The sequence below is a fragment of the Heptranchias perlo genome, chromosome 9 (assembly GCF_035084215.1).
Source record: "Heptranchias perlo isolate sHepPer1 chromosome 9, sHepPer1.hap1, whole genome shotgun sequence".
In the NCBI taxonomy this organism is placed as follows: domain Eukaryota; kingdom Metazoa; phylum Chordata; class Chondrichthyes; order Hexanchiformes; family Hexanchidae; genus Heptranchias; species Heptranchias perlo.
In genome coordinates this window covers 43,353,547-43,380,440 of record NC_090333.1, presented here as the reverse complement: position 1 = coordinate 43,380,440, position 26,894 = coordinate 43,353,547, and the positions used below count along the sequence as shown (strand labels likewise).

The following is a 26,894-nucleotide window of genomic DNA, read 5'->3' as shown; positions in this document are numbered from 1 at the left end:
TCCTATCCAGCAGAGATGATTGGGTCGTGATCATGACTAGAAATTCTGGCTGATTTTCTTCTCTCTCTAACCTTGGGATAGGAAATTGTATCATCACCACCATCAGCCTGGCTAAAATCAGCTATCACAGGAAAGACTAGGGATTGAATATGATACTTTTCTGGCTTGAGTGGCTCAGTGCTGCATCATGTACCGCATTTACCCACTGAAGGAGATGTGTTCATTATTCTCTAAATAACAAACTATGTAGCAGTTATTTGGCATGCCCCAGTATTCCAAATTTCTCATCTCGATAGGATTATCTCTCCCCAACTCCCTTCTGCCTGCATCCCACCCTCCAACTTGAAGTGTAAGGAGCTCATAAGCTATCCACTCAGAACCCATAGCTGTGTGATGCTGCTGTTCCTCAGGAGAGTAGCAAATGCCAAGCCTCTAGCTGTCCCCCTTGGAGAACCATGCCAGTGAAATGTGAGAGGCCAGACCAGGTTGCCCAGGAGACCCTTCCAGAGATGCAGCCAATAGCAGTTCAATGCCAGCAGCTGTGGGATGAGTTCACCTCACTCCCATGACAGTTTTGTGCAACATAGGAGCCAACCACTTCATACAATTCTGACCCTCAGGTGCCTAAAATATTGGCAACACCATTCTAGTGCCACTAAAATGTTGGAAACGGCAAGGAAATTCACTCCCAGAGAAGGTAAAGAAGAGCAGTGATAGAGGTGTTCAAAATTATGGAAGGTTTCGGTAAGGTAAATATGAAAAAACATTCCACTGATCAATAAGTTGGTAACTAGAGGGCATAAATTTATGATGATCAACAAGAGAACTTAGGTACAAGTTAATGCCATGGGGCAACAGTTGTATGTGGTATATTAGATATCAGGGCCTTGATATTAGCGGGGAGGCGGGATGGCAGCAGGGGGGGGCGGGGGGCGATTGGGCGTGTGGCATATCCGCGTGAACCAAACTAACCGTTTCCGACACGATCGATGTTGATTGATAGTGATTAACGTCCTCTCCGGGTTTCGCGCCCGGCAGCTAGCCTGATTGACAGGCTGGCTGCCGTCAGGAGCTGCAACGCGAGGGGGGAGTGCAAGAAGGAGAGAGAGAGAGACATCATCCGGCGCTGGAACGGAAGACCAGGGGTGGGGGGAAAGAGTGGAAGATGATCCGGTGCTGGACTGGAAGATGGGGGGGGGGGGGGGGCGGGGGGAAGAGGGGAAGATCCGGGGGGAGGGAGAGGGGACGATCAGGTGGGGACATCGGAAGGGTGAAGTGGGGGCCATGAGGGGAAGATCGGGAGGGTGAAGAGGGGGACATTGGGAGGGTGAAGAGGGGGACATCGGAGCTGGAGACATCGGACATCAGAGCAGGTTTCAAAGGTAGGTGCATTTAGTGTTTTCTCTTCCTTGCATAGTATTTTATTTAATTTATTTCGTTTCTTGTTCCCTAATCCGGCCCTGAAACCAGGCGTGAATCAGAAGCGGTGGGCAAGCCACCCAGGTACATTAAAACTCTTTCTAACTACTTACTCTGTCACAGGTAAAATGCCTTAAGTACCTCAATGAGATTAATTTGGCTCTTTAACTGTCATCCCGCCAGCTTTAATTGCCGGCGGGACTTCCGTTTTTGGGTCATCCGCACGCACACAGGTGGGTCCCTGGGAAACTCGGAAGTCGGCGGATTGGAGCCGGCTTCCGAACCCGAACGGGATTTCCGCAATTTTCGGAGCCCTCATGCCCCCAACGCACCCGCATTTGCCTCCTAAAATCACCCCCTAGATCTTTGACGCTTTATTGCAGTGTTTACTGTAAAATGGATGATAGTAGTAGATTGGAATTAATCAATTCTGTCCTCGATCAGAGGCACCATTCTCAGAATTTAAGAAAACTATTGGATTTATAGGCGATGATAATATCTGTTTACTGGTTGAAATGTACATCACGATCATGTCATAACCATATACAGCAAATATATTATAATATATAGCAGATGCGTGCTACACAGCAACAGAATCCCCTTTTTATCAGGATTAGTATCATGCTAGCATGTAATCTGTATAATTGCATATTTAGAACTCCATGCAAAATGTACTTTTTTATCTAGGGTATTGGCAGATAGAGTGGAAACTGTGTAGCATGCCTAAAATGCACTCTCAGCCCTACAGGGAGGCTTAGGCTTGTCTGTGCATGTGGCTTTTATCAGATTGTTTGAAAAAGGATCTCTCAAGACTCCTGCCTATCATTTATCATGTGCTGCAGATTCATTTTCAGATTTAAGCTGTTTGAACAGTAAACCTTATAAGTACTCTGTCTACTCTGTCTCTGTGTCAACTACAAAACTGTGCAGTCATAGACTTAATGGGAATTTGTGGGCTGAATTTTAGAATTAAGATGCATCCTTTATTTATTCTGCTGCACATAAAATCAGCAGGTAATAATATGCAATTGGCAAAGCCCATGTAGGAATATTTTGGGGGTCCTTTATCCCTATAAAATACTGTGCAAAATGCAATGATCTTAATGTTCCTGTTCACCAAGAGAATCGCCAGTCCATTGCTCATCAGTTCTTTTAATCCCATTGTCAGAATTGGTTACATTTGTGCTGGTCTGATAAGTAAGAGAGGTAAAGACTGTCGGGCTTTGGTCTATCGACACATGTTTGAAGCAATTTTTATTAACAGTGTAACTAGTTTCTGGTAGAAATATGAAACCAATTTATTCTTTGTCTTATTTTGGCTTCTGAATTTGTAGAAATTGCAGGAGGGTTTGACTTCCAGTGCCTCCACTATCATTTCACATATTTTAGGTTTTGTAAAAAAAAAATTGCAAGTGGGAAGTAAAGTGGTATGCCAACTTTCTGTGCTGGGGAAAGTGGGTTAATAACCACATTCCCCCATGTTGAGTTCCTGCTCTCAGCTATTTTGCCAAGAGGAGGAGCAGAACAGAGGCCAGATACTTTAGGGAGCTAGAGAAAATCAGAAGGAAAGTGACCCTTTCTCACTTTTGTGTACCTAGCAATGAACAAGTTCAAAGTGGCATAAGTGGAGGCCTGGGAACTGGCTTGCTTTTGGCAATGAATGCTTCATGGTTGGGGGAAGGGATGGAGATATAAAAATATCTTAAAACAGGAAGTATTACTCTTAAAAAAAGAAATAAATGCAAGAAAGTTTGAAAATGTATCAGCTTGAGAGGATTGAAGAGATTAATGTAACTAGGATTTCTGACACATTGATGCAAATAAATTCCTCACAACAAGAACTTGCAGTTATATAGCACCTTTACATAGAAAAACATTCAAAGATGCTTCACAGAAGCGTAATCACACAAATATGGACGCTGAGCCAAAGAAGGAAATATTAGGCGGCGACTAAAACCTTGGTAAAAGAGGTGTGCTTCAAGGAGGGTCTTAAAAGAGGAGGGGGAGGTGGACAGGCGGAGGGCTTAGGCCAGAGTCACAGAAACCAAGAGTTCTCGGAGGGTTATAGGACTGGAGGAGGTTACAGAGATAGGGAGGAGTTAAAGTTTATTGAGAGTGAAGGATGGAAGACTGTAATAGTCGAGTATAGAGGTGACAAAGACATGGATGAGAGTTTCAACAGCAGAAGAGCTGTGGCAGGGGCGGAGCCAGGTGATCTTACAGAGGTGGACGTAGGCAGTCTATGTGATGGAGAGGATATGGGGTCCTCAGCTCAGGATCAAGTACGACACCAAGGTTGTGAACAGTCTGGTTCAATCTGGCCAGGGAGGGGGATGGAATCGTTTACTGAATTGGTAGTGAGGCTCAAATACGATGGCTTCAGTCTTCCTAATGTTTAACTGAAGGAAATTGCAGCTCATCCAGGATTGGATGTCAGACAAGCAGTGTGACAACACGGAGGCAGTGGAGATGTCGAGATGGAGGTGGAGAGGTAAAGCTGGGTATCATCAATGTACATGTGGAAGTTGACCTCGTCTTCAGATGATGTTGTCAAGGGGCAGCAAATAGATGAGGATGAGGAGGGGGCTAAGGTTCTTGGGGGACTCCAGAGATAATAGTGTGTGGGTGGGAAGAGAAGCCATTACTGGAGATACTCTGGCTGCAATTAGATAGATAAGAGTGAAACCAAGCAAGGGCAGTCCCACTGAGCCGAGAGGAGGATGACGTGGTCAACCAGGTCAAAGACTGCAGAAAGGTTGAGAAGAACGAGGAAGGATAGTGCACCATGGTCACAGTCACAGAGTATGTCACTTGGGTCTTTGATTAAGACTGTTCCAATGCAGAAACCTGGAGAGAATCAAACATGGAGTTTCAGGAAAGGTGGGCATGGATTTGGAAAGCGACAACACCAAGGACTTTGGAGAGGAAAAAGAGGTTGGAGATTGGGCAATAGTTTGCAACAATAGAGGCACCGAGGGAGTTTTTTTTGAGGAGGGAGATGATGACAGTGGTTTCGTAAGGGAGAGGGACAATGCTTTAGGAAAGGAACCAATTTCAATATTAGCTGGTATGGGGGCCAGGAAGGGAAGTTGGGTGGTTAGCAGTTTAGTGGGAATGGGGTCAAAGGAGTAGGAGGTGGGTCTCATGGACAAAATGAGTTCAGGGAGGGCTTGAGGGAGGTAGATGAGGAACAAGAAAATGATGCAGGTTCAGGGAAGGGCAAGTGGAGGACATTTGACTCGGTGAGCAAGATGTTGGACGGGGTGGGGTGGGGGGCGTATGCAACAGAAGCAACTGAAAGAATGGTCTCAACCTTAGTGACAAAGAGGTCCATGAGCTCCTCACACTTGTTGTTGGAGGTGAGGGTGGAGGGGCTTAAGGAAATGGTTGATAGTGGAGAAAAGACGCTGGGGATTATCTTTGCTCTCCAGGATTATCTGAAGTAGTGAGGAGTTTTGGGCAGTGGAGGGCGAGGCTTGATCGTTCTTGACATGATCCAGTCAGATCTGTGACGGATGGGTAAATCAGTTGTGTGCCAGATGAGCTCATGTCTGTGCCTCACAGGAACAAGAACCATACACAATTTCATGTCAATTTGCACATACTAATTACACTATAGTCTGGATTCTTTGGAACCTGTGGCACCAAAGTGGCATGAACTAGGATTATTAGTAAAATAGCACATGCACATTACCATTGGATTGCTTATTTTTACCTCTGCAATTTTGCCCATCTCTGCCCCTATCTCAGTCCCTCTACTTCTGAAATCCTTATCCATTCTTTTGTCACTTCTAGACATTACGACTCCAATGTCCTCCTTGCTGGCATCCGACCCTCCATAAACTCTAACTTCTCCTGAACTCAGCTGTCTGGATCCTGTCCTGCTCGTCCATCACCCTGATCCTCTCTGACACCAATGTATCAAATTTAAAATCCTCATCTTCATCCTCAGGTCCCTCCATGGCTCACCCCCCACCCTTTCTCTGCAACTTTGCCATGCCTTATAACCCCTCCTGCACGCTGCAGTCCTCCAACTCTGCCTCTTGCGTATTCCTTCCCTTTGTCCCACCATTGGTAGCAGAGCCTTCAGTTTCCTTGGCCCGACTCTCTGCACCACTCCTACTTCTTTCTCCATCTTTCAAAATATTCTCGGAATCCATCTTTTCAGCTAAGTTTTCAGTCACCCATCCTATTCTTTACCTCCATAGCTTGGTGTCCATTTCCCCCAACTATTATTCATTTGTTGTTTACATTAAAGCCACTATGTAAATGCAAGTTGTTTTGTTTTTGCTGATGTTGAAATGGGTTAGACACCAAAATGCTTATATTGCAGAGGCTAAAACAAGAATCCACATGAAGTAGTTGGTGAGTAATAAATACAAATGTTGCAATGCATGTACAGAACAGACAAAAACTACAAACTGTGTTGACATGAATGTGGACAAATGGTTTTCTTTAAGGATCAAGTACCTCTGAAAGCTCCAGCTTGGGCCAAAAGTCAAATATTTATCAATTAATTCAAATAAACTCAATTGAGATTTGCTTGGATTATCAACTTGGTTCAGAGATCGTATGTAATTATGTATTCTTACTTGATTTGTTTGATCAGTTATGTTTACTCTGTGTTTTCTTTGGTTTTGCTCCTATTTATAGTCCATAATTAAAGATTTCTCATCTGCAACCCAGTCACTAGTATTCATTGTTTACAAACAGCAATGCCAGAATTGACACCTTATGAGGCAGCACTTAAAAGCAGTTCACGTATAAATATATTAGTATAATAATTCAAATAAAGATGGTGGCAAAGATTAATACACGACAGTGTTTCTTCAAATATACTCTGGTGCTGTATAATATATAATACAAATGTTGATATATCTTGTTTAGGCATGCCAATTGTCCTTGCCAAGGAGGTGGAGTCAGTTTTGGTGGGTGCTGCTATTCTGGGAGCCTACGCCTCAGGTGACTTTAAGTCTATACAGGTATGGTTTAACTGGAAAATTTTACAACTCATTTGGTATTGAAAATATCCCTTTTGTTTGGTTTATCTGCATCATGTTCAAAACTATTTAAAATTATACCTCACAAATTGTTAGCTTTTAATACCTCAGTTTTCATTGCCAGATGAACAGAGGAAATTTTAAAAAGCAAACTATGAGAACTCCTGTATTTTATCTATATAGAAACATAGAAAATAGGAGCAAGAGTAGGCCAATCAGCCCTTCGGGCCTGCTCCGCCATTCAAAATGATTATGGCTGATCGTCTAACTCAGTACCCTGTTCCCGCTTTTTCCCCATATCCCTTGATCCCTTTAGCATTAAGAAATATATCTATCTCCTTCTTGAATACATCTAATGACTTGGCCTCCACTGCCTTCTGTGGTAGAGAATTCCACAGGTTCACCACTCTCTGAGTAAAGGAATTTCTCCTCATCTCGGTTCTAAATGGCATGCCCCGTATCCTGAGACTGTGACCCCTGGTTCTGGACTCCCCAGCCATCGGGAACATCCTCCCTGCATCTAGTCTGTCTAGTCCTGTTAGAATTTTATATGTTTCGATGAGATCATCTCTCATTCTTCTAAACTCTAGTGAATGTAGGCCTAGTTGACCCAATCTCTCCTCATACGTCAGTCCTGCCATCCCAGGAATCAGTCTGGTAAACCTTCATTTCACTCCCTCCATAGCAAGGACATCCTTCCTCAGATAAGGAGACCAAAACTGCACACAATACTCCAGATGTGGTCTCAACAAGACCCTGTACAACTGCAGTAAGACATCCCTGTTCCTGTACTCAACTCCTTTTGTAATGAACGCCAACATAACATATCTATTATCCTCATCATTGTTTCCCCTTTATTCTCATTAATTAATGTTGTGAGAAATGGCCAGCCCAGTGGAGCAGTATATTCCAGTGAACTGTACCATAAAATGGGAGGCCAGTGTGATTTTTTTTACAATTCCAATCTCCACAGTATTATTAGGAGTGTGGTGCAAGTTGGAGCCAATGGCCCAGAAATTGCTCGGAGCAGTGAACCAACAGTGCTCGCCGCTCCATAGATTTATACTAGCCCACTGACTTACTGGTCTTTACTGGATGCACTTCCTCTAATAGTGGAGAAGAGCCCAGCGTTAGCTCCAGCGAAGCTAAGACCCATGGGAGAAGTGACAGGATCGATCTGACACAAGAAGCTGTCATATTGCCTGCAAACCAGGAGGAGCACGTTCTGGATTTCTGAGTTTCACTGCACATGTGTGAATGCCGGAACTTGCTCCTCGATTTTGCCACTAACAATGTTCTTTTCTAAGCAATTTCTGGGACCATGTCTAAACTAAGTTTTAATAGCGCGGTAAGTCTTAATGACTGCCAAACAACTAAAAATTAACTTTTTAAAAAATGTGGCGTTTCATTACTCCTTATTTTAATAGTTTTTGGTCATTAAAACATTTTTTTAAAGTTAAAAATTTTTTAAAAAGCTTTTTACTTTTCCTTTGTCTTTTTTATTTAATTCAATTATTTCTTCCCCTCTCTTTTTTCGCTGTCGATAACTGTTTTTACAATTATTTTAATGTTGTACCTTTCACTTTCTGGATTTTAAGTTCCAGCTTGCAGAAAATGTTCGCAGCATGTCAGAAATGCTGCAATCTGATTGGTTGAGGGGAGAGCATAATCCTCTCGCTTCTCTTATGGGTCCTAGCTTCACTGGAGCTAACGCCGGGCTCTTCTCCGCTTCCTATTAGAGAAGAGACCGCGGTAAGTTAGTATAAATCTATGGAGTGGCGAGCACTGTTGGTTCGCTGCTCCGAGCAATTTCTGGGCCCTGGTATTTTTAAGCGTATTTGTTTTGTGGCAATATCAGTTACTTTCTAGCTGGGCAGATGAGCCAGTTGGCGCTGGTCCAATGTTCCCATTGATTCCTGCCGGCGATATACCTATAATTCGAAGCTATCATGTTGTAGGCGAACCAGGAGGAGCAAGTTCCGGATTTCTGCGTTTCACTGTGCATGTGCGAACACCAGAACTTGCTCCTCGATTTCACCGCTAATGACGGTGAACGCTGTTGAGCTCTCCGTTAATTTTTAAGCAATTTCTGGGCCATTACATTTTTCCCTGAAGTTCTAGCCAGCCCTGGGTTATTCTAGTACATTACCCAGCAGGCAATGACACAGCAAAATATTTAACACAAGTGCCTGACATACCATGTCACAATTAAGTAATGGTTTACACTGTATAGGAAGGTAAAATAACATTTTTAAAATGGAAAACTTTTGAAAATGTTACAAGAAGAAGGTGTTATATTGACATAGTATTTTTGACAGTTATGTCCTGCTACAAGAAGGATTACCTCTTTAAAAGAAGCTGAAAGAAACATCATAGCGTGATGTTTTCCAAAAGGCAGAAAGAACAGAAGCCCCTTGTGCTTTTGCTGTTTACTGATACCTGACACCAACTGACATCTGTTGCCCTTCTCTTCTGGTGGGTGCTTGTGTCATTTAACATTTACACATGTCCATAGTGCTGAAGTACATTGATATAAAATCCCAGAGATCATTATCATAAATGTAGCGTCTGTGGCCTGCCAGACTTGGCACCGTCTGCAGATGCCACACTTTGTGTCGTGCTTGCCGTGGACGATAACATGATATCTGACATAAACGAAGAGTGCAGTGTGAATTGGTCTGTGCCTTTGCTCATTGCTTTTTTTAAAAACAATGTATTAGCTCTTTGAAGGTCTTGGTAACATTTATATACATCTAATTGTTTTAAATGTTTGGAGAAATATTATGTCATTATTTAGATTTCCATTAATTCTGCTTCATAATACAGTCTTAGAAATTGAAAGTAATTTATCATTTTTTCAGATGTTGTATAATTCAAAATATGCATATTTAATGCTATCTTTTCTGAATATACAGAAATACTACAATGGTTAGAACAAGCAAGCTAGGATTAGTATTTTTTTTCCACTTTTCTCCCCTTTTCTCCTGAAGGCACGGTAGTCTCCACAACTTGATCCAAGTGGCCAGTGTTTAGGTGAGAGCCTGGACAATGATTTTTGGTGGGGTATTACATCGAGGAGTGCCCCAGTCTTGTTTTTATCTGACAACTGCAGACAGGCAGTTTCCATGCGGGGGCCCATGAGGGGATCAGAAATGAGAATTCTGGCTGACTTTTCCCATCCATAGCCAGGACTGCTGAAGCCAACTGTATTGCTTGGGGTCTTAAGTAATTATTCTTTTAGATGGTCCTTTGATATTGTTGAAATAGGGTTACTCTGACATCTAAGAATATGATATCAAATTGGTATAATTCCACACTTTCCATAGAAAAAAATGTTTCTGGAAAGAAGAAAATACATTGTAACTCCCTGTGTTGAAACTATCCCACACTGCTGGTCTGTATTGAGCGTGCTGATCTGAGCAAGGGCCCCGTACACTGCAGAATACACCTCGAGGTCACACACCTTTGGAAATTTTCAACCCTGACACATGTAGTGTTTCATTTTTAAATTACATCAGCAACAAAAAATATCTATGATTAGTGTTGAATGGCACCTGGTATGAACTAAACACCATTTAATAAGTGTAACCCTGTTATTTGACTGGAGCACCGCTGCATACTCAAGACTGTGAAAGGCTTCATCATAACAGAGTTAAACCTAGCTTGAGAAAAAGAAATTACAGACTTAACAAAAAACAAACAGCCGTTGACCTTGTACTGTCTTCAGTGCAATCTAGCACATGATAATTTTATTTTCTATTTTTCTAACCTTTTCAGTATGAAGCAAGCCAAAACAGCCTGAAGAATTTCATAATAGTAGAAATTCCAGAAATTCTGAGGAGTGAATATATCTTTGTTGCAATGCTTGTTTTATTTAAGTGTATTGTTAATTTTTGCTGAGGTTATGTTTCATTGAATCCCATGGAGCAATAGATTGAACTATATGTTACAGTTCATGAGCTCTTGATCTCAGTTGTACCACTGGACCAATGTATATTAAGGACCAATAGTCTAATAATACAGAGAAAAAATAGTTAATTTATGAGGAAAGAATCAAAGGTCATGGATCAGTGGATAGCGATTAGGAGTTAGAACCCTAGCCTCTTTTCCTCTCCTTAATCTGAAGCTAATTGTAGGAACTTTTCCGCTGCCCTGATTGAGACTGACTATGCCTCGTTAAGGTATTCTGTAGTGTTATCTGTAACCTATTACCTTATTATTTATTTCTTGTTATGTAATCCTGACTGATTTGTAACTTTAGTTAATTCCTCTGGCCACCAAATCGTATTGCTTCTTTTAAACTATCCCCCTTTCATAAGAGAAGCCTGGATTCTGTTGTGCCCCTTCAGAGTGCCAAATATACCTTTATTATATTTGCTGTTATTAAATTAATTCTTATAAATTTATAGCAGATGAGCAATTGCCTGGCAGTATTTGATGGAAAAACAGACCCTCCTGCCTTTCTGTAATTTTGACAATCTTATCGTTAGTTCACTAGAATTTTCGGTAGCTGCCTATATATAATGCCAAGTTATAGTCCAGCAATTTTATTTTAAATTCACAAGCTTTCGGAGGCTTCCCCCTTCCACCTGACGAAGGGGGAAGCCTCCGAAAGCTTGTGAATTTAAAATAAAATTGCTGGACTATAACTTGGTGTTGTAAAATTGTTTACAATTGTCAACCCCAGTCCATCACCGGCATCTCCACATCATATATATAATGCAGCATCTTTGTATAGTGTGAAAATGTCCCCTTACTTTAGACCAATATATAGCAGAATATTGTTCTTTTTTCAATACAATACATGGTCAATTTAAGGCCTTGCAGCTTTCAATGACTAAAGCCCGGGATAGAATTCTATTTTGCATGCATTCCTCATTTCAGTCTCTCAAAGAAAAATTCTGTATGCTCTTTCTTTAAAAATTGTATTTTTGAGAGTTCATATTTTCAGAAGCCATTCTGCAGTATGATTGCATGGTTCTTGTGGTGGGAGTACATTGATATGCTAGGCTTCTTGGCATGACAGCAAAGCAGATTGAAATGTTGTATTGCTTTGTTTTCAGTCCCTGAGGTTCAGTTAGAGGAACATAGGGTTTTCCCTACTAGTGTTCCTGTTGGCTGGGCTCACTGTCTTTGTCTGTCTATGACTGGGTCATTGTTGATGGCTTATCTCCCCTATTGTTCTGGTTTGTCTTCTCTTCATGTCGGGCGGGGGGTGGCGATGGGTGGGGGGTGGGTTGCGGTGAATGAACTTTGAAGAATTGGTCCAAGATTGCCATAGTTTTTCTCTGAATCTGCTATCTAATCAATAGCATTGCCTTGCACATTCAAATAAGTACCTTACAGTGATTTCTGGCAAGTTTTTGGATTGATTCACTGGATTTCAATCAGAGAAGGAATTGTATGGCTTGTATAGTGCAATTAATTGAATAGCTCTTTCAAAGAGCCGGTACAGGCACAGTGGGCTGAATGGCCTCCTTCTGTGCTGTAAGATTCTATGATTCTTTGAAGGTGAGGGATCTTAGTACTAGGGAATGCAACTCTTCCCATTTCAGGCACCCAGTTTCAGCATTAAGCACTCCCAGAAACAAAAACAGAAAATGTTATAAACATTCAGCAGGCCAGGCAGCATGTGGAGAGAACAGACTCATTAATGTTTCAGTTAATGGGAAAATAAAATAGATGAACAGCATTGAAAAGGAACAGAACAAGGGGAAGCGTAAGAGAAAAAAGCACAAATACTTACACAGGGAAAGAAATAGATTGACCTGTGTAGTGACCCTCCGTCGGAACTGTGCTGGTGAGTGTCCTGCACCCTTGGTGTCAACCTGCTTTTTTCTTCTACAAAGCTCCTGGGCCACTGGAGCCCATTCCGCAGTGCCAGTTTGTTACGCTTCCCTTTCCACCAGCCTATCCCCACCCCTTTAGCTATTCACACACTCCCTGTGTCTTGTATATGCCTTTTACTTCTTTGATTTTGCCATCAATGGTCTTATGCTTATATCACTTCTGCTATTTAACCATCTCCTGTTTTCCACTCTAAGCACTTTGCTGGTAAATCTATTTCTTTTCCTGTGTATGTTTGTGGCTACCTGCAAAAGAACCCAAATACTTCTACAAATATTCAGATTTTGTGTAATCCATCACCCTGTGAGAGACTGCACAGACCCTGACATTCCCTCCACTGGCATTACAGTGCTACTTGTCTGGGACTAACAGGCATCCAGCATTGTATAAATGTAAATCATGCAAAATACGTCAGCGGATGAATTTCTCTAATTTGCACCTTGTTATACTACGTCCACCCATCACTGAGCAGGCGTATCGTACGCCACTGTGCCCTCGGTCAAGGAGATGGGGGGGATGCAGCGGAGTGCGTTCCAAAGCAATTTTCCATCCCTGCTCACCCAGATCCACTGAAAAATCGACAGGACAGATGGAAAATCCAGGCCAGTAAGTGTAGAAAAAGGGAAATGGGCAGCTGATCGAGAATGCTTATTTCCATTTCTGTGCCCAACCATTTGAGTTTTGTTTGTGCCCGAGGGTGAACCTAATAAAGAATACAATATAGTGCAGAGAAAGACCTTAGAGACCTCGACTGTCTTATCATACTACTGTTTTAAAATCTTTTGCTTTTCCTGCTTCTCCAGAGAAAGGCTGCAACAAGTGACTGCTTTGGTTGTAAGATAAGGGATGGAATTGGCAGTCATATCATTGACAGGATGCAATTAATCTTCACGGTGATACCACTGATTTTCTCCACAGTGATATGGGGAATGTAACTGCCATCTTTTGTGGTCCTATTTAATTTTTTTGGAGGCAGAAATCCAGTTTAAATTACCTACTACTTTTACAATTAGTTGATACAGTAATGATGAAGTATTTTAATATCCTTTTGGAAGCTTTATGTAGAGCAAATGTGTTTGAGTTAGACCTGAAAATGGCATTTGACATAGGGAACGCCTTGGATTTGCCCCCAATTTATATAAAATTCCACAATAACCATAGTGCTGATTCTGTGCATTGACCGAATTTTAGGTTAGTGAAAATTTTGCAAACTCAGCTTGTACAGTATGCTCTGATCAAGTGTGTTGATGTCAAATTGGGATGTAATTTCCCATACCTTTAACCTTATAAGAAGTACTGGATAACAAATGCCCATTTTCCTCTGCTGTTTGCAATATCCTGTAGTTGAAACTATTAAGATAGTTGTACTCCAAAACACCCACAGCAACTCCTTCAAATCCCCTTTATCTATTACACGCTTTGCACTCTTTGTGGATTCTGTGCCTAATATATTTCAAGTGACATTTGAAAAATATCACAGGTCCTCGAAAATATCATCTTACAGAGACCTATTTTGTCCCCTCTGCTGAAGGCACTGACTGGTGCAGGAGCAAGATCCCACAGCTGGAAGCCCTCTGGTATCTTAACCAATCGTCATTTATCAAGTGTGAGCTAGACAGTGAGACTGGAGGTCATTCAATCTTCGAGGGCATCTCAGCTATTTACCCAATGGCCACACACCTGCGCTTTCCAGCAGGGGTCTCTAGATAGCTATCAGGAGTGGCAACTCTGACTAATTTTTCCCTTCCTAGTCAAAGGTACTGAAACCAACTGTAGCACTGACCAGACTTCAGATCAGTAAAGAGGGATTGAACATGAGACCTGCTGGTCTGCATACTCAGTTCCATAAACATACTTTTTTTAAGTAGATGTTAGGGAACTTGGGGAAATAAATAGTGATGTCTTGAGGAGAGTACATATTACAGAGAGGGAGGTGCTGGAAGTCTTAACGCGCATCAAGGTAGATAAATCTCCGGGACCTGATGAAATGTATCCCAGGACGTTATGGGAGGTTAGGGAGGAAATTGCGGGTCCCCTAGCAGAGATATTTGAATCATCCACCGCTACAGGTGAGGTGCCTGAAGATTGGAGGGTAGCAAATGTTGTGCCTTTGTTTAAGAAGGGCGGCAGGGAAAAGCCTGGGAACTACAGACCAGTGAGCCTGACATCTGTAGTGGGTAAGTTGTTAGAGGGTATTCTGAGGGACAGGATCTACAGGCATTTGGAGGGGCAGGGACTAATTAGGAACAGTCAGCATGGTTTTGTGAGAGGAAAATCATGTCTCACGAATTTGATTGAGTTTTTTGAAGGGGTAACCAAGAAGATAGATGAGGGCTGTGCAGTAGACGTGGTCTACATGGACTTCAGCAAAGCATTTGACAAGGTACCGCATGGTAGGTTGTTACATAAGGTTAAATCTCATGGGATCCAAGGTGAGGTAGCCAATTGGATACAAAATTGGCTTGACGACAGAAGACAGAGGGTGGTTGTCGAGGGTTGTTTTTCAAACTGGATGCCTGTGTCCAGCGGTGCGCCTCAGGGATCGGTGCTGGGTCCGCTGTTATTTGTTATTTATATTAATGATTTGGATGAGAATTTAGGAGGCATGGTTAGTAAGTTTGCAGATGACACCAAGATTGGTGGCATTGTGGACAGTGAAGAAGGTTATCTAGGATTGCAACGGGATCTTGATAAATTGGGCCAGTGGGCCGATGAATGGCAGATGGAGTTTAATTTAGATAAATGTGAGGTGATGCATTTTGGTAGATCGAATCGGGCCAGGACCTACTCCGTTAATGGTAGGGCGTTGGGGAGAGTTATCGAACAAAGAGATCTAGGAGTACAGATTCATAGCTCCTTGAAAGTGGAGTCACAGGTGGATAGGGTGGTGAAGAAGGCATTCAGCATGCTTGGTTTCATTGGTCAGAACATTGAATGCAGGAGTTGGGATGTCTTGTTGAAGTTGTACAGGGCATTGGTGAGGCCACACTTGGAGTACTGTGTACAGTTCTGGTCACCCTATTATAGAAAGGATATTATTAAACTAGAAAGAGTGCAGAAAAGATTTACTAGGATGCTACCGGGACTTGATGGTTTGACTTACAGGGAGAGGTTAGACAGACTGGGACTTTATTCCCTGGAGAGTAGGAGGTTAAGGGGTGATCTTATAGAAGTCTATAAAATAATGAGGGGCATAGATAAGGTCGATAGTCAAAATCTTTTCCCAAAGGTAGGGGAGTCTATAACGAGGGGGCACAGATTTAAGGTGAGAGGGGAGAGATACAAAAGGATCCAGAGGGGCAATTTTTTCACTCAAAGGGTGGTGAGTGTCTGGAACGAGCTGCCAGAGGCAGTAGTAGAGGCGGGTACAATTTTGTCTTTTAAAAAGCATTTGGACAGTTACATGGGGAAGATGGGTATCGAGGGATATGGGCCAAGTGCAGGCAATTGGGACTAGCTTAGTGGTATAAACTGGGCGACATGGACATGTTGGGCCGAAGGGCCTGTTTCCATGTTGTAACTTCTATGATTCTATGATTCTATGATTCTATGACAAGTTTTATTACTGTTTTTACATAAGTATTACAAAGCTAGATATATCAGAATATCTGAGTGATATTAACCCAAGAAACCTATAAGAATATATTGTATACAATTTTCAATAATTAAATTGTTTATATATATTTTATAAAAACTATAATTAAAAAAAACAAAATAATTCCTCATTTTATAGTAAAACGTGTTGGGGGTGCATTTCCGCAGGGGTTCTCCTGCTCCTCTGCCATAACCTCAGGAGAACCCCTGCAGAAATTCACCCCCATAGAATCACGGAATGCTTTCCAACAGCAACAACAACTCGCATTTATATAGCACCTTTAACAGAGTAAAATGTCCCAAGGCACTTCACAGGACCGTTATCAAACATAATTTGACACCGAGCCACATAAGGAGATATTAGGATAGGTGACCGAAAGCTTGGTCAAAGAGGTAGGTTTTAAGGAGCGTCTTAAAGGAAGAGAGAGAGGTAGAGAGGCGGAGAGGTTTAGGGAGGGAATTCCAGAGCTTAGGGCCTAGGCAGCTGAAGGCACGGCTGCCAATAGTGGAGTCATTAAAATCAAGGATGCACAAGAGGCCAGAATTGGAGGAGCGCAGAGATCTCGGAGGGTTGTAGGCTGGAGGAGGTTACAGAGATAGGGAGGGGCGAGGCCATGGAGGGATTTGAAAACAAGGATGAGAATTTTAAAATCGAGGTGTTGCCGGACTGGGAGCCAATGTGGGTCAGCGAGCACAGGGGTGATGGGTGAACAGGACTTGGTGTGAGTTAGGATATGGGCAGCAGAGTTTTGGATGAGCTGAAGTTTATGGAGCGTTGAAGATGGGAGGCTGGCCAGGAGAACATTGGAATAGTCAAGTCTATTTCCACTCTCCTGCTCACTCTCCACCTCTTAATAGTTCTCCTTTTCAAGTATCTAACAAATTTCCTTTGCTAACAAAAGACTTTGCTTCACCCTGCTAAGAAGTTTAATATCTATGCTGCACTTTTTCCATTAATTTTATGTCCTTCCTACAATGGGGTGCCCAAAACTGTGCACAACACTACAACTGAAGCCTAACTAAGGTCTTATACAAGTTCAACATTATATACTTACAAAAATCTTTTTGGACATGTTTTTATAATGTTAATGTTCTGACTTGCATGAAGACCTGCCAGATCAGGCCTCCCTCGCTAAAAGGCCACTCCCTGACATCACTGGTGTGAAGCCGCCCCATGCATCCTGAAGTACTTTCACTGAATGTATTAGGGTTGCAACCTTAACAAGCAATTCTTCAGTCGGAGCTTTGTAGCCCATCACTGTAAAAACAAAATATGCAGCTATGTAAGGACCACCAGCAGCCCTTTACTGGCTGCTGGTACCTAACATTCCAACCCCAAACCATAGGGTGCTCTCGGCATATTGTGTGCTACACGCCAGGAACGTCATAAAAATATTTAGATCAACTGACCTTGCATTATTGGATGAGGTCATGTCATTTAGGCACAGGTGCACACAGCAGCTCAGAAGCTGCGGTCCAAGTGGCACCATACCAGGACTGTTTTATCTGTCTCTATATCTTTCACTGAGGATTACTTACAACAAAATGGACTGTCCATAGATTTTCCTTCCTCTTTAAACATTTGTGTTTTGAACATCAGTGCTAATTAGTTAAAAGCAGACTGTAATGATTGTCTCTCATTAATGTAATTTTTTTTTAAAAATTGTTAGTTGCACCATGACAAATCTTTCAAAACGTTCCTCTTTAATTCATGTTTTGATCCATTCCACACAGTTGAGTTTTGCATTAATTACACAATATCGCCACCTGCTGTAATGCACTTAATATTGCAAAAGCTCTTTTTTTACACGCATGCATTGGTTGGGGAAGAAGTGCCCAGTGACGGTCCTGGTGGGAGGAGAAAAATCCCAGTCATGGCGGTGAGGTGCAGTAAATCTCACGTCTGAATTTTCCATCGTTCTCTGTCACAAACCCGCCCCATTTTAGACATGATTGCGGAATAGAATTCCGGCCATACATTTCAAGCAGGGGTTACTGGATTGCAATAATGACCCTGGATAATTTTCCTTCCCTAATTTAGTTATAACTCCTGTAATGCACCCCAACTGGGGATCCAATCTGGGAGCTTCCTGGTCTGTAAGTCTTAGCTGTTCACTGGATCAACAGGGAGAGATGATCTGGTTCTGGGGCTATATTCCAAACTCCATCTCTGATTGCTCTTTTCAGTATAATTACAGTCTTTAGTTGTTTTTTGATGATCACTTGGGCCATGACATTATTGTAAAAACTGTTTTTTAAATCATTGGCCCAAACCCACCTGCTTACTTTTTGTAGTTTGCTGATTGATGGTGAAAATGATTAAAGTTATCAAAATATATGATTATTTTTTGACTAAAATCTTTCAGATCTGGGTGGTTTCAAAAGGCTTAAATAATTAAGTATCAACAAAAAACATTAGCTAGTATTTCTTAGAGTTTTTTTTCCCAGAATTTAACCATACATCTCCAAAACAGAAAATTCCTCAAAAATTCTTATTTTTGAGCTTCTCCAAACAATTAAACATTTAAGTATTTTACGGATGCGGTGGAGTAGTGGTCATGTTACTGGACGAGTAATCCAGAGAACGTGAGTTCAAATTCCACCAGGGCATTTTTAGAAATTGAATTCAATTTTAAAAATCTGGAAATAAAAGCTAGTGTCAATCAACATGGCTATGAAGCTGTCGGATTGAAAACAAAACAGCTAGATCACTAATGTCTTTTAGGGAAGGAAACCTGCTGTCCTTACCCGATCTGGCCTATATGTGACTCCAGTCCCACACCAACATTATTGACTCTTAACTGCCCTAGCAAGCCACTCAGTTGTATCAAGCCGCTAGGAAGAAAAGCAAGAATCAAACCGGACGGATCACTCAGCTACAACCTGGCCATCGAATCAGGACACGACAAAGGCACACCCAGCCCAGTCAACCTTGCAAAGTCCTTCTCACTAACATCTGGGGACTGTGCCAAAGTTGGGAGAGCTGTCCCACAGACTTGTCAAGCAATGGCCTGACATAGTTATACTCACAGAATCATACTTATCAGCAAACGTCCCAGACTCCTCCACTCCAATCCATGCATGATATAGACAGAGCTAAGCGATCCCACAACCAAAGTTCTGTAACTCTGCCACATCCAGTCATGAATGGTGATGGACAAATGAACAATTACCAGGAGGAAGAGGCCCCATGAACACCCCCATCCTCAATTATGTTAGAGTCCAGCGTGTGAGTGCAAAAGACAAGACTGAAGCCTTTGCAATCATTTTCAGCTGAGTGGATGAGCCTTCTTGGCCTCCTCCTGAGGTCTCCACCATCACAGATTCCAGTCTTCACCCAGTTCGGTTCACTCCACGTGACATCAAGAAACGGCTAAGTGCACTGGGCACAGAAAAGGCTCTGGGCCTTGGAGAGTCAGACATTGCCGTGCAGAGACAGAGGTACACATTGGAGAGATGGCTGGAATAAATGAATAGGGGCTTTTGAGGAGTCATCTTCTGCAGTCCATTCTTCCGCAGATCAGTGGAAGTGATAAGCCCCAGCCCCACGGGAGTGGTGGGCACGATGAAAGTACTATGTGATACTCTCTGTCAGGATGTCTACTCCTTTTCCAACCCTCAACCAAAATCTGCCAAGATGCCAGCAGCCGTGGATCAGCAGTCTACAGCCAGGCCCCCACAGGCTCGAGACCCCAGAAATCACTGGCCACAAGCATCGCGGGAGTCCCGACATGAGCAACAGCAGCCTTCCACCAGCTCTGCTGAGGCCACTAGGGGAGCACCTCATTGGAGGAGTAGAGTTAGCAAATCTTATAAGAAAGGCACCATGGGTTGATATTTGGGTGAGAAATCAATTGAAGGCAATTATTGTTTTGGAAATTAAATTCATCACCTTTATCACGTTTGGCACTTTGGTTTGCATTGTGGTTTTATAACAGCTTCTGAGTTTGCATTGTCAGTATGTCATTGATATAGAAGTTGGCTCAATGATTTCATATCCTTTAATGCAGGATTAAGGGAATTTTGAGGATATAACAAGGGGGGCAGAGGGGCTTTGTTTTCAGGGCAGGTGATTGAGCAGGTTACTGGAATCGCTGAGCAATTAATTAATTCCTCCTGTCTCTTGCTGCAAGGCATTGAGGTGGCCCTCCTTCTTCTACTACTTTGATACAGTCCCTCATAAGAGAATGTTAGCTAAAGTTGAAGCTCATGGAATTGAGGGCAAATTATTGACCTGTTTAGGAAATTGGCTGAGCAGCAGGAGACGGAGAGCAGGGATAATGGGCAGGTACTCAAATTGGCAGGATGTGACTAGTGGTGTCCCACAGGGATCTGTGTTGAGGCCTCAACTATTCACTGTATTTATTAATGACTGAGATGACGGGATAGAGAGCCACATATCCAAGTTTGCCGATGACACAAAGATAGGCAGCATTGTAAGCAGATTAGATCGAAGCATAATATTACAGAGCGATATTAACAGATTAAGTGAATGGGCAAAACTGCGGCAAATGGATTTCAATGTAGGCAATTGTGACTTTGGACCTAAAAAGGATAGATCAGAGTACTTTCTAAAATGGTGAATAGCTCGAAACAGTGGAGGTCCAAAGAGACTTAGGGGTCCACGTACATAGATCTTTAAAATGTCACGGACAGGTACAGAAAATAAGCAAAAGGCTAATGGAATGCTGGCCTTTATATTTAGAGGTCCAGAATACAAGGGGGTAGAAGTTATGCTACAGCTATACAAAGCCCTGGTTAGACCACACCCTGAGTACTGTGTTCAGTTCTGGGCACTGCACTTTAGGAAGGATATTTCCTAGAATGATACCTGGACTCCAAGGGTTAAATTTATTAGGAGAGATTACACAAACTAGGGTTGAATTCCCTGGAATTTAGAAGATTAAGGGGTGATTTGATCGAAAAGCTTTCAAGATATTAAGGGGAACTGATAGGGTAGATAGAAAGAAACTATTTCCGCTGGTTGGAGAGTCTAGGACTAGGGGACATAGCCTAAAAATTAGAACCAGGACTTTCAGGAGTGAAGTTATGAAACACTTCTACACGCAAAGGTGATAGAAGTTTGGAACTCTCTTCCACAAATGGCAGTTGATGCTAGCTCAATTGTTAATCTGAGATTGATAAATTTTTGTTAACCAAAGGTATTAAGGGATTATGGGGTTAAGGCGGGTATATGGAGTTAGGGCACAGATCAGCCATGATCTCATTGAATAGCGGAACAGGCTTGAGGGGCTAAATGGCCTACTCATGTTCCTATGTTCCTCGCTTTCACCCTGGTCTTCCTCACCTGATGAGGACTGCTGCTGCTCTGCCTCCTCCAAATGCAGCTCCCTCTGTATCGCAAGGTTGTACATGATGCAGGACACCACTATGATGCAGGAACCTCTTTGTGGGGTGTATTGTGAGAGCCCCTTGACCTGTCCACCTGAACCTCTGCTTCAGCAGCCCTGTGGTGTGCTTCATGACTGTGACAGTCATTGGCAAATCATGGCCACCCTGGTCCATCAGGCAGCATTTCCTGGTGCAGGAGGCTGCAGAGATCTGCAACAGCCTGCCTGGAGAATTGCAGCCTCCTGATGGACTGCTCTTCAGGTAGATCCAAGAAACTGACTCTTGGCCGGTCCATACTCTGTGCTGGGTATGGCCTCCTATGAGCAGCCCCCCTGCTGTCTTCTAACAGGCCTTTCTGCTGCTGATGCTGGTTCCTGAGCTGCTGCTACTGCTCCTCTTCTTCTAACTGTTCCTCCATCCAAATGGAACTGACAATAATAGCACCCACAATAAGCAGATAGAGCTTACTGAGGTTAATAATGCAAAAAATGTCATAAAATTGTGATTTGGGAGCTGGAAAGTCTCCTGGCAATCCAAACAGCACAGCGGCACACAGATCCTGTGATCCACTTACCTGCAAGAAGTGCCCTTCTAAATACTGCTTCAGTGGCTCTGACAGACCAATCCCTCTAGTTTTTGCTGGCAGGTTAGGCACTGGGTGGGACTTTCACATTAAAATAACATTGGGCCCCTAATTGCATCATGGGACCCCAATTTGAATTTATTCATGTGGGCCCCTGCCTGCATCTTGCAAGCGCCTCAGACGACTCAGAAAACTGCAGGGTTCAGATGGCGGTGGGCGGAAAAGCATTAGGAATGCAGCGGTAAGTACTCTTCCACGAATTTAACCACCCCACCCACCATGTTCCCGATGAACATGAAGGGTTAAAATCGTCTTTTTTGGTTCTCAACCTATCCAGAAAAGTTGGACAAATCAGTAAATAGAACTACTTTCCATCTGCCTATTGCCTCTCCGCAACTGTACAGTTGAGACCAGCTGATCAGCAATGTGGAGGAATGCAGACGGAAGCCTACGCTTTGCCACCTTAGTGTTGCTTGTTGATGCTCCAGCCGCAGTGATCACCAGAATTGCCACAGGAATCATTTTGTTTTCAGCATATAGTTGCAGTCAGCCTGTGCCTCTTTTTCCACTATTGATGATGCTAACCAGTTAATTCTTCATCTGTGAACTAAAGTATAGCCAATGGAAATGGCACACTGAGCTCTTCAGACAGTCCTGAACTGTCATATTACTGCGAATGCAAAATGGCACTTTTCCAAATCAATTATGTTTTGTACTTCATATCTACTCCTCTTAAGTGAAGGCTGATTAGTGTATAAAATATCCTGAGAAATCAATATTCCATTTAACAGGAATATACTGCATGAACAGAACAGAAAGCTATTTAGGCAAAAACGTGGTATAATATAAAATGAGCTCCAATCCACCCCTAGACTTAAATATAATTAATACTTATAGATTGCAGCAATTGAAACATTGATCCTTTTCTCCATAGCACATAATTTGGTATTCTTTTATTGATGCTAATGTAACATGTGTCACATACTAATATATGGTTGCCTTGACAGTAGCCTTGTTCAGTGCAGCACCCCCTCTCCCTTTTCTGTGTAATTTGTAACTCTAGAGCCCATAAAAACAGAGGCTGACTTTCAGAGCGGTTGCAACTTTACAAAGCTAAGTATGGAGCACAGTTTTTCTATGAATTACCCCACAAGATTTTCACCCTTGAATTCATTGTTGCTTTGGCCTTGGAATGGGGTGGGGGATAAGAGAAGTTGACGGTGTAACTGTTAGAAGCATAACTATATTCATAATATCTGAAAAGAAACCTTCATTGGAAATTCAAAGCAATATTTGTAAGCAAATTGGATCAGTAAGAAGATAGACATTCTTCTGTAATTCAGTAATCTATACCAATGTACAGGCATCAAATTCTTTCATATTGCACATCCGCAGTGTCCATAGACTGTATTACTCTTGCAATAGAATGCAGTAGAGTTATGAGGAAAGACTGGAGAGTCTTGGACTTTTTAGCCTGGAAAGGGGGCATCTGAGAAGTGTGGTATGTACGATAGTAAATGGCATGGAAAAGGATAATCCAGACTGCTACTTTAAATTAAACAGTGGGCGTAGGACAAGGGGACACAGATTCAAACTAGTAAAACGTAACTTTAGGACTGATATCAGGAGGTTCTTCTTCATGCAGAGACTCATTAATACTTAGGGGTCAATTTTGCAATGGTGGAGGGTTGGCAGCGGTGGGGGGGGTGGGCGGGTGAAGGTGCGCGTGGCAACCCCACATGATCAAAACTTACCGTTTCCGACGCAATCGCATGTTGATGGCTGATGATTAACGTCCTCTCCGGGGTTTTGCACCGGGCAGCCAACCTGATTGACAGGCTGGTTGCCGTCAGGAGCTGCAACGCGAGGGGGGTGGGGGGGCAAGAAAGAGAGCGAGACGTTATCCAGCGCTGGACTGGAAGATGGGGGGAGGGGAGAGAGGACGATTTGTGGGGGGGGAGAGAGGGGAAGATCAGGAGGACATCGGGGGGGGGGGGGTGAAGAGTGGGACATCGGGGGGGTGAAGAGTAGGACATCGGATAGGGAGACATCGGAAATCGGAGCAATATGGAAAAGTTGATTAATTTTGTGTTTTCACTTCCGTCTATGGTGTTTTATTTAATTTATTTAGTTTCTTTATCCCTGATCCGGCCCTTCACTCCTGGTTTCAGAAGCGGTGCGCAAGCCACCCAGGTAAGTTAAAAATCGTTCTAATCACTTACTCTGTTACAGGTAAAGTGCCTTAAGTACCTCAATGAGGTACATTTGGCTCTTTAACTGTCATCCCGCCGGCTTTAATTGCCGAACGGGATTTCCGCGATTTTCGGAGCCTCCCACCCCCAACGCACCCTCAATTGCCCTCTAAAATTGAGCCCTTAGAATTGATTTCCGGGCAGCGTGGTGGAGGCAAAATCTCTGGTATCATTTAAGAAACAACTTGATGCAGCAATGGGATTGTTCTGGATGGATGAATTAAGATGGGCCAAATGGCCTCCTTCATCCATAAGTATCTTGTAAGGAAAAATGTCTTTACGCAGACAGTTGTTGTAGCATGGAATGTTTAGCCACAGAGAGGCAGAGTTCATTGTATTGTTTAAGGGAAAAATGGATAAATATTTGAAGCAGAGGAAGGTACAGGCCTATGGAGGGAGATCTGGGCAGTGGGATTAGCTTTGGATTGTTCTAGTACAGAATCAGCACAGACACGATGAATCAAATGACCTCCTTCTGTGATGTAAGCTTCTGTGCTTCTTCTCTGGTTCTGCAGTTTAAGCAGTACCTCCCACTTTTATCTTTGTTGGTTTCACCCATCATCCTTCTTCAATTATCTACACTCTTGGACTCACTGGGGTAGAAATTGGACATCATTGCGCCCATTTTCCCATTTTCTCTCTCTTGCAATCTTTCTTTTCTTTCTTTGTTTTATTGATAATACTATGGCAACTGCTCCTCTGAACTCTCCCCCTTTGTATTCATTTAGACCATCCTACACATCCTTTATCCTCTCTGCATTTTCATTGTACTTCTACCCTAACTTGTTTTTTTCCAGGATCTCAAAACTGTGAAATCTCTTACTCCTTCAGTCTTCCTTTCTTCCTGCAATCTTCAACCTTTCGAAACCCGTACCTGGCATCAGCTGACTATTACTTCTCCCACTGTTTTGAAACTCATTGGTGTCCTGCACTATGTGTTATGGCCCATCATCTGACTTTCTAACTTAAAAAAAACACGGACCACTGTGATTATGTCATTGCTCAGTGCCAACGTCATATTCTCATTTTCAATTCATCCCTACCAGTCTGGGACATTTTCAGCCATCATTGCCTCATCTAAAATTGCTGGCAGAATGAGACACAAATTTTACCCAGAATAATTGATGTAAACTGTGAAACTTTTTTTGAATAACATATAATTACATTTTCTTACTCTGTTTGCTGGATTCAGCTTTGCTGTTGGAAGTTTCAGGTAAAGGAACCAACTTGCTGAGTGTCACTGGGAGGATGTAATTCATCAGCTGGAAGAGTGAGGGGGTTATGTACCTTCTGATGTAATGCATTGAATTACTTTCCCGCCGATCACCACTCGTGAGCCAGTAATTTTGTTTAAAAGTAAGGACTGCCTGTCCTTTCAAAGTATTTTTCTCCTCTTGCTGATACTGGGTTTAATCTCATTCCACTTTAGAAGGAAATAGCATAACTTTGAGAGGTTACAAAAGTAAGAAATAAGATGATTCCGAGCATCGTGAATTTAAGTTCTGAGGAAAGGCTAAAGAGGTTGGACTTGTCATGTGAAGGGCGGAGCCTTCAAGGTGAGCAGACAGATTGTTCACGAAGGTGAAGGGTTCAAATACTCGGGGATACAAGTTCAAAAATGAGGATTTTAGGAGTAAGAAGGGAAGTCTAGTGGAATCTATTTATTAAAAGGTGTAAAAGATGAATTGTGGAATAAGTTACCAGGGCAGCTCATTGAAACAGGGCAACTAGATCTGTTTCTGGAGAGAGAATGTATCGAGATATATAATAAGAAGATGGAAAGGTGGGGTCAATCTGTCAAAAAAGAAGGGGGCTGTTGGCTCTTCTCCTCTTCCTAAATATTCTTGCATATTCTGTATACACTTTAAAACAACAATTTGTGCCTCTCCTTTAAAAGCCGTGTCATCTGCTGCCTTCCCAACTCCCCCACCAACTTCTTTGGCAAAATCTCCTCTATGCTTACTTAGCCTCTGCATTGAATGGCTCTTCATCCTTGGTAATTTCAACCTGCACCTAAATTCTCTTTGCCCTCACTCATCTTATTTCTCTGCACTCGTATTATCTGCACTCTACACTTCAACACCCCCAACCAAATCCATGGCTAGCCTCTTGACCTTGACATCTCGCGAGGCCTGGCCAGCTCTGATGTTTCTATTGTGGATAAAGAAATCTATGACAAGCAGATCTATGATCACGTTTCCCGCAACATGCACATCTCCCTCTTCACCTCTAACCCTCTACCATCAGCTTTTGTATTTAGAAAAAACTACTCCCAGCTCTCTCTACAACACCCTCTCAAACTCCCAACATCCTATCCACTAGCCTTCCACTTGCTACGACATTGCTACTGTTGAGCTACTCATAAGAACATAAGAAATAGGAGCAGGAGTAGGCCATACGGCCCCTCGAGCCTGCTCCACGATTCAGTAAGATCATGGCTGATCTTCGACCTCAACTCCACTTTCTCGCCTGATCCCCATATCCCTTGATTCCTTTAGAGTCCAAAATCTATTGATCTCAGTCTTGAATATACTCAACGATTGAGCATCCACAGCCCTCTGGGGTAGAGAATTCCAAAGATTTACAACCCTCTGAGTGAAGAAATTCCTCCTCATCTCAGTCCTAAATGGCCGACCTCTTATCCTGAGACTATGCCCCCTAGTTCTAGACTCTCCAGCCAGGGGAAACAGCCTCTCAGCATCTACCCAGACGAGCCCTCTCAGAATCTTATACGTTTCAATGAGATCACCTCTCATTCTTCTAAACTCCAGAGAGTATAGGCCCATTCTAATCAATCTCCCCTCATAGGACAACCCTCTCATTCCAGAAATCAGTCTAGTGGATTTT

General features: G+C 42.7%; 1 protein-coding gene across 1 annotated transcript in view; it reads left to right on the top strand.

The window, feature by feature from the left end:
- The window catches only part of fggy (FGGY carbohydrate kinase domain containing), a 274,702-nt gene that overhangs the window by 224,837 nt on the left and 22,971 nt on the right, over positions 1–26,894 (top strand). The window contains exon 14 of the mRNA XM_067990291.1: positions 6,307–6,401. Within this exon, the coding sequence (XP_067846392.1) occupies positions 6,307–6,401 (95 nt within the window). The remainder of the gene's footprint in view (positions 1–6,306; positions 6,402–26,894) is intronic.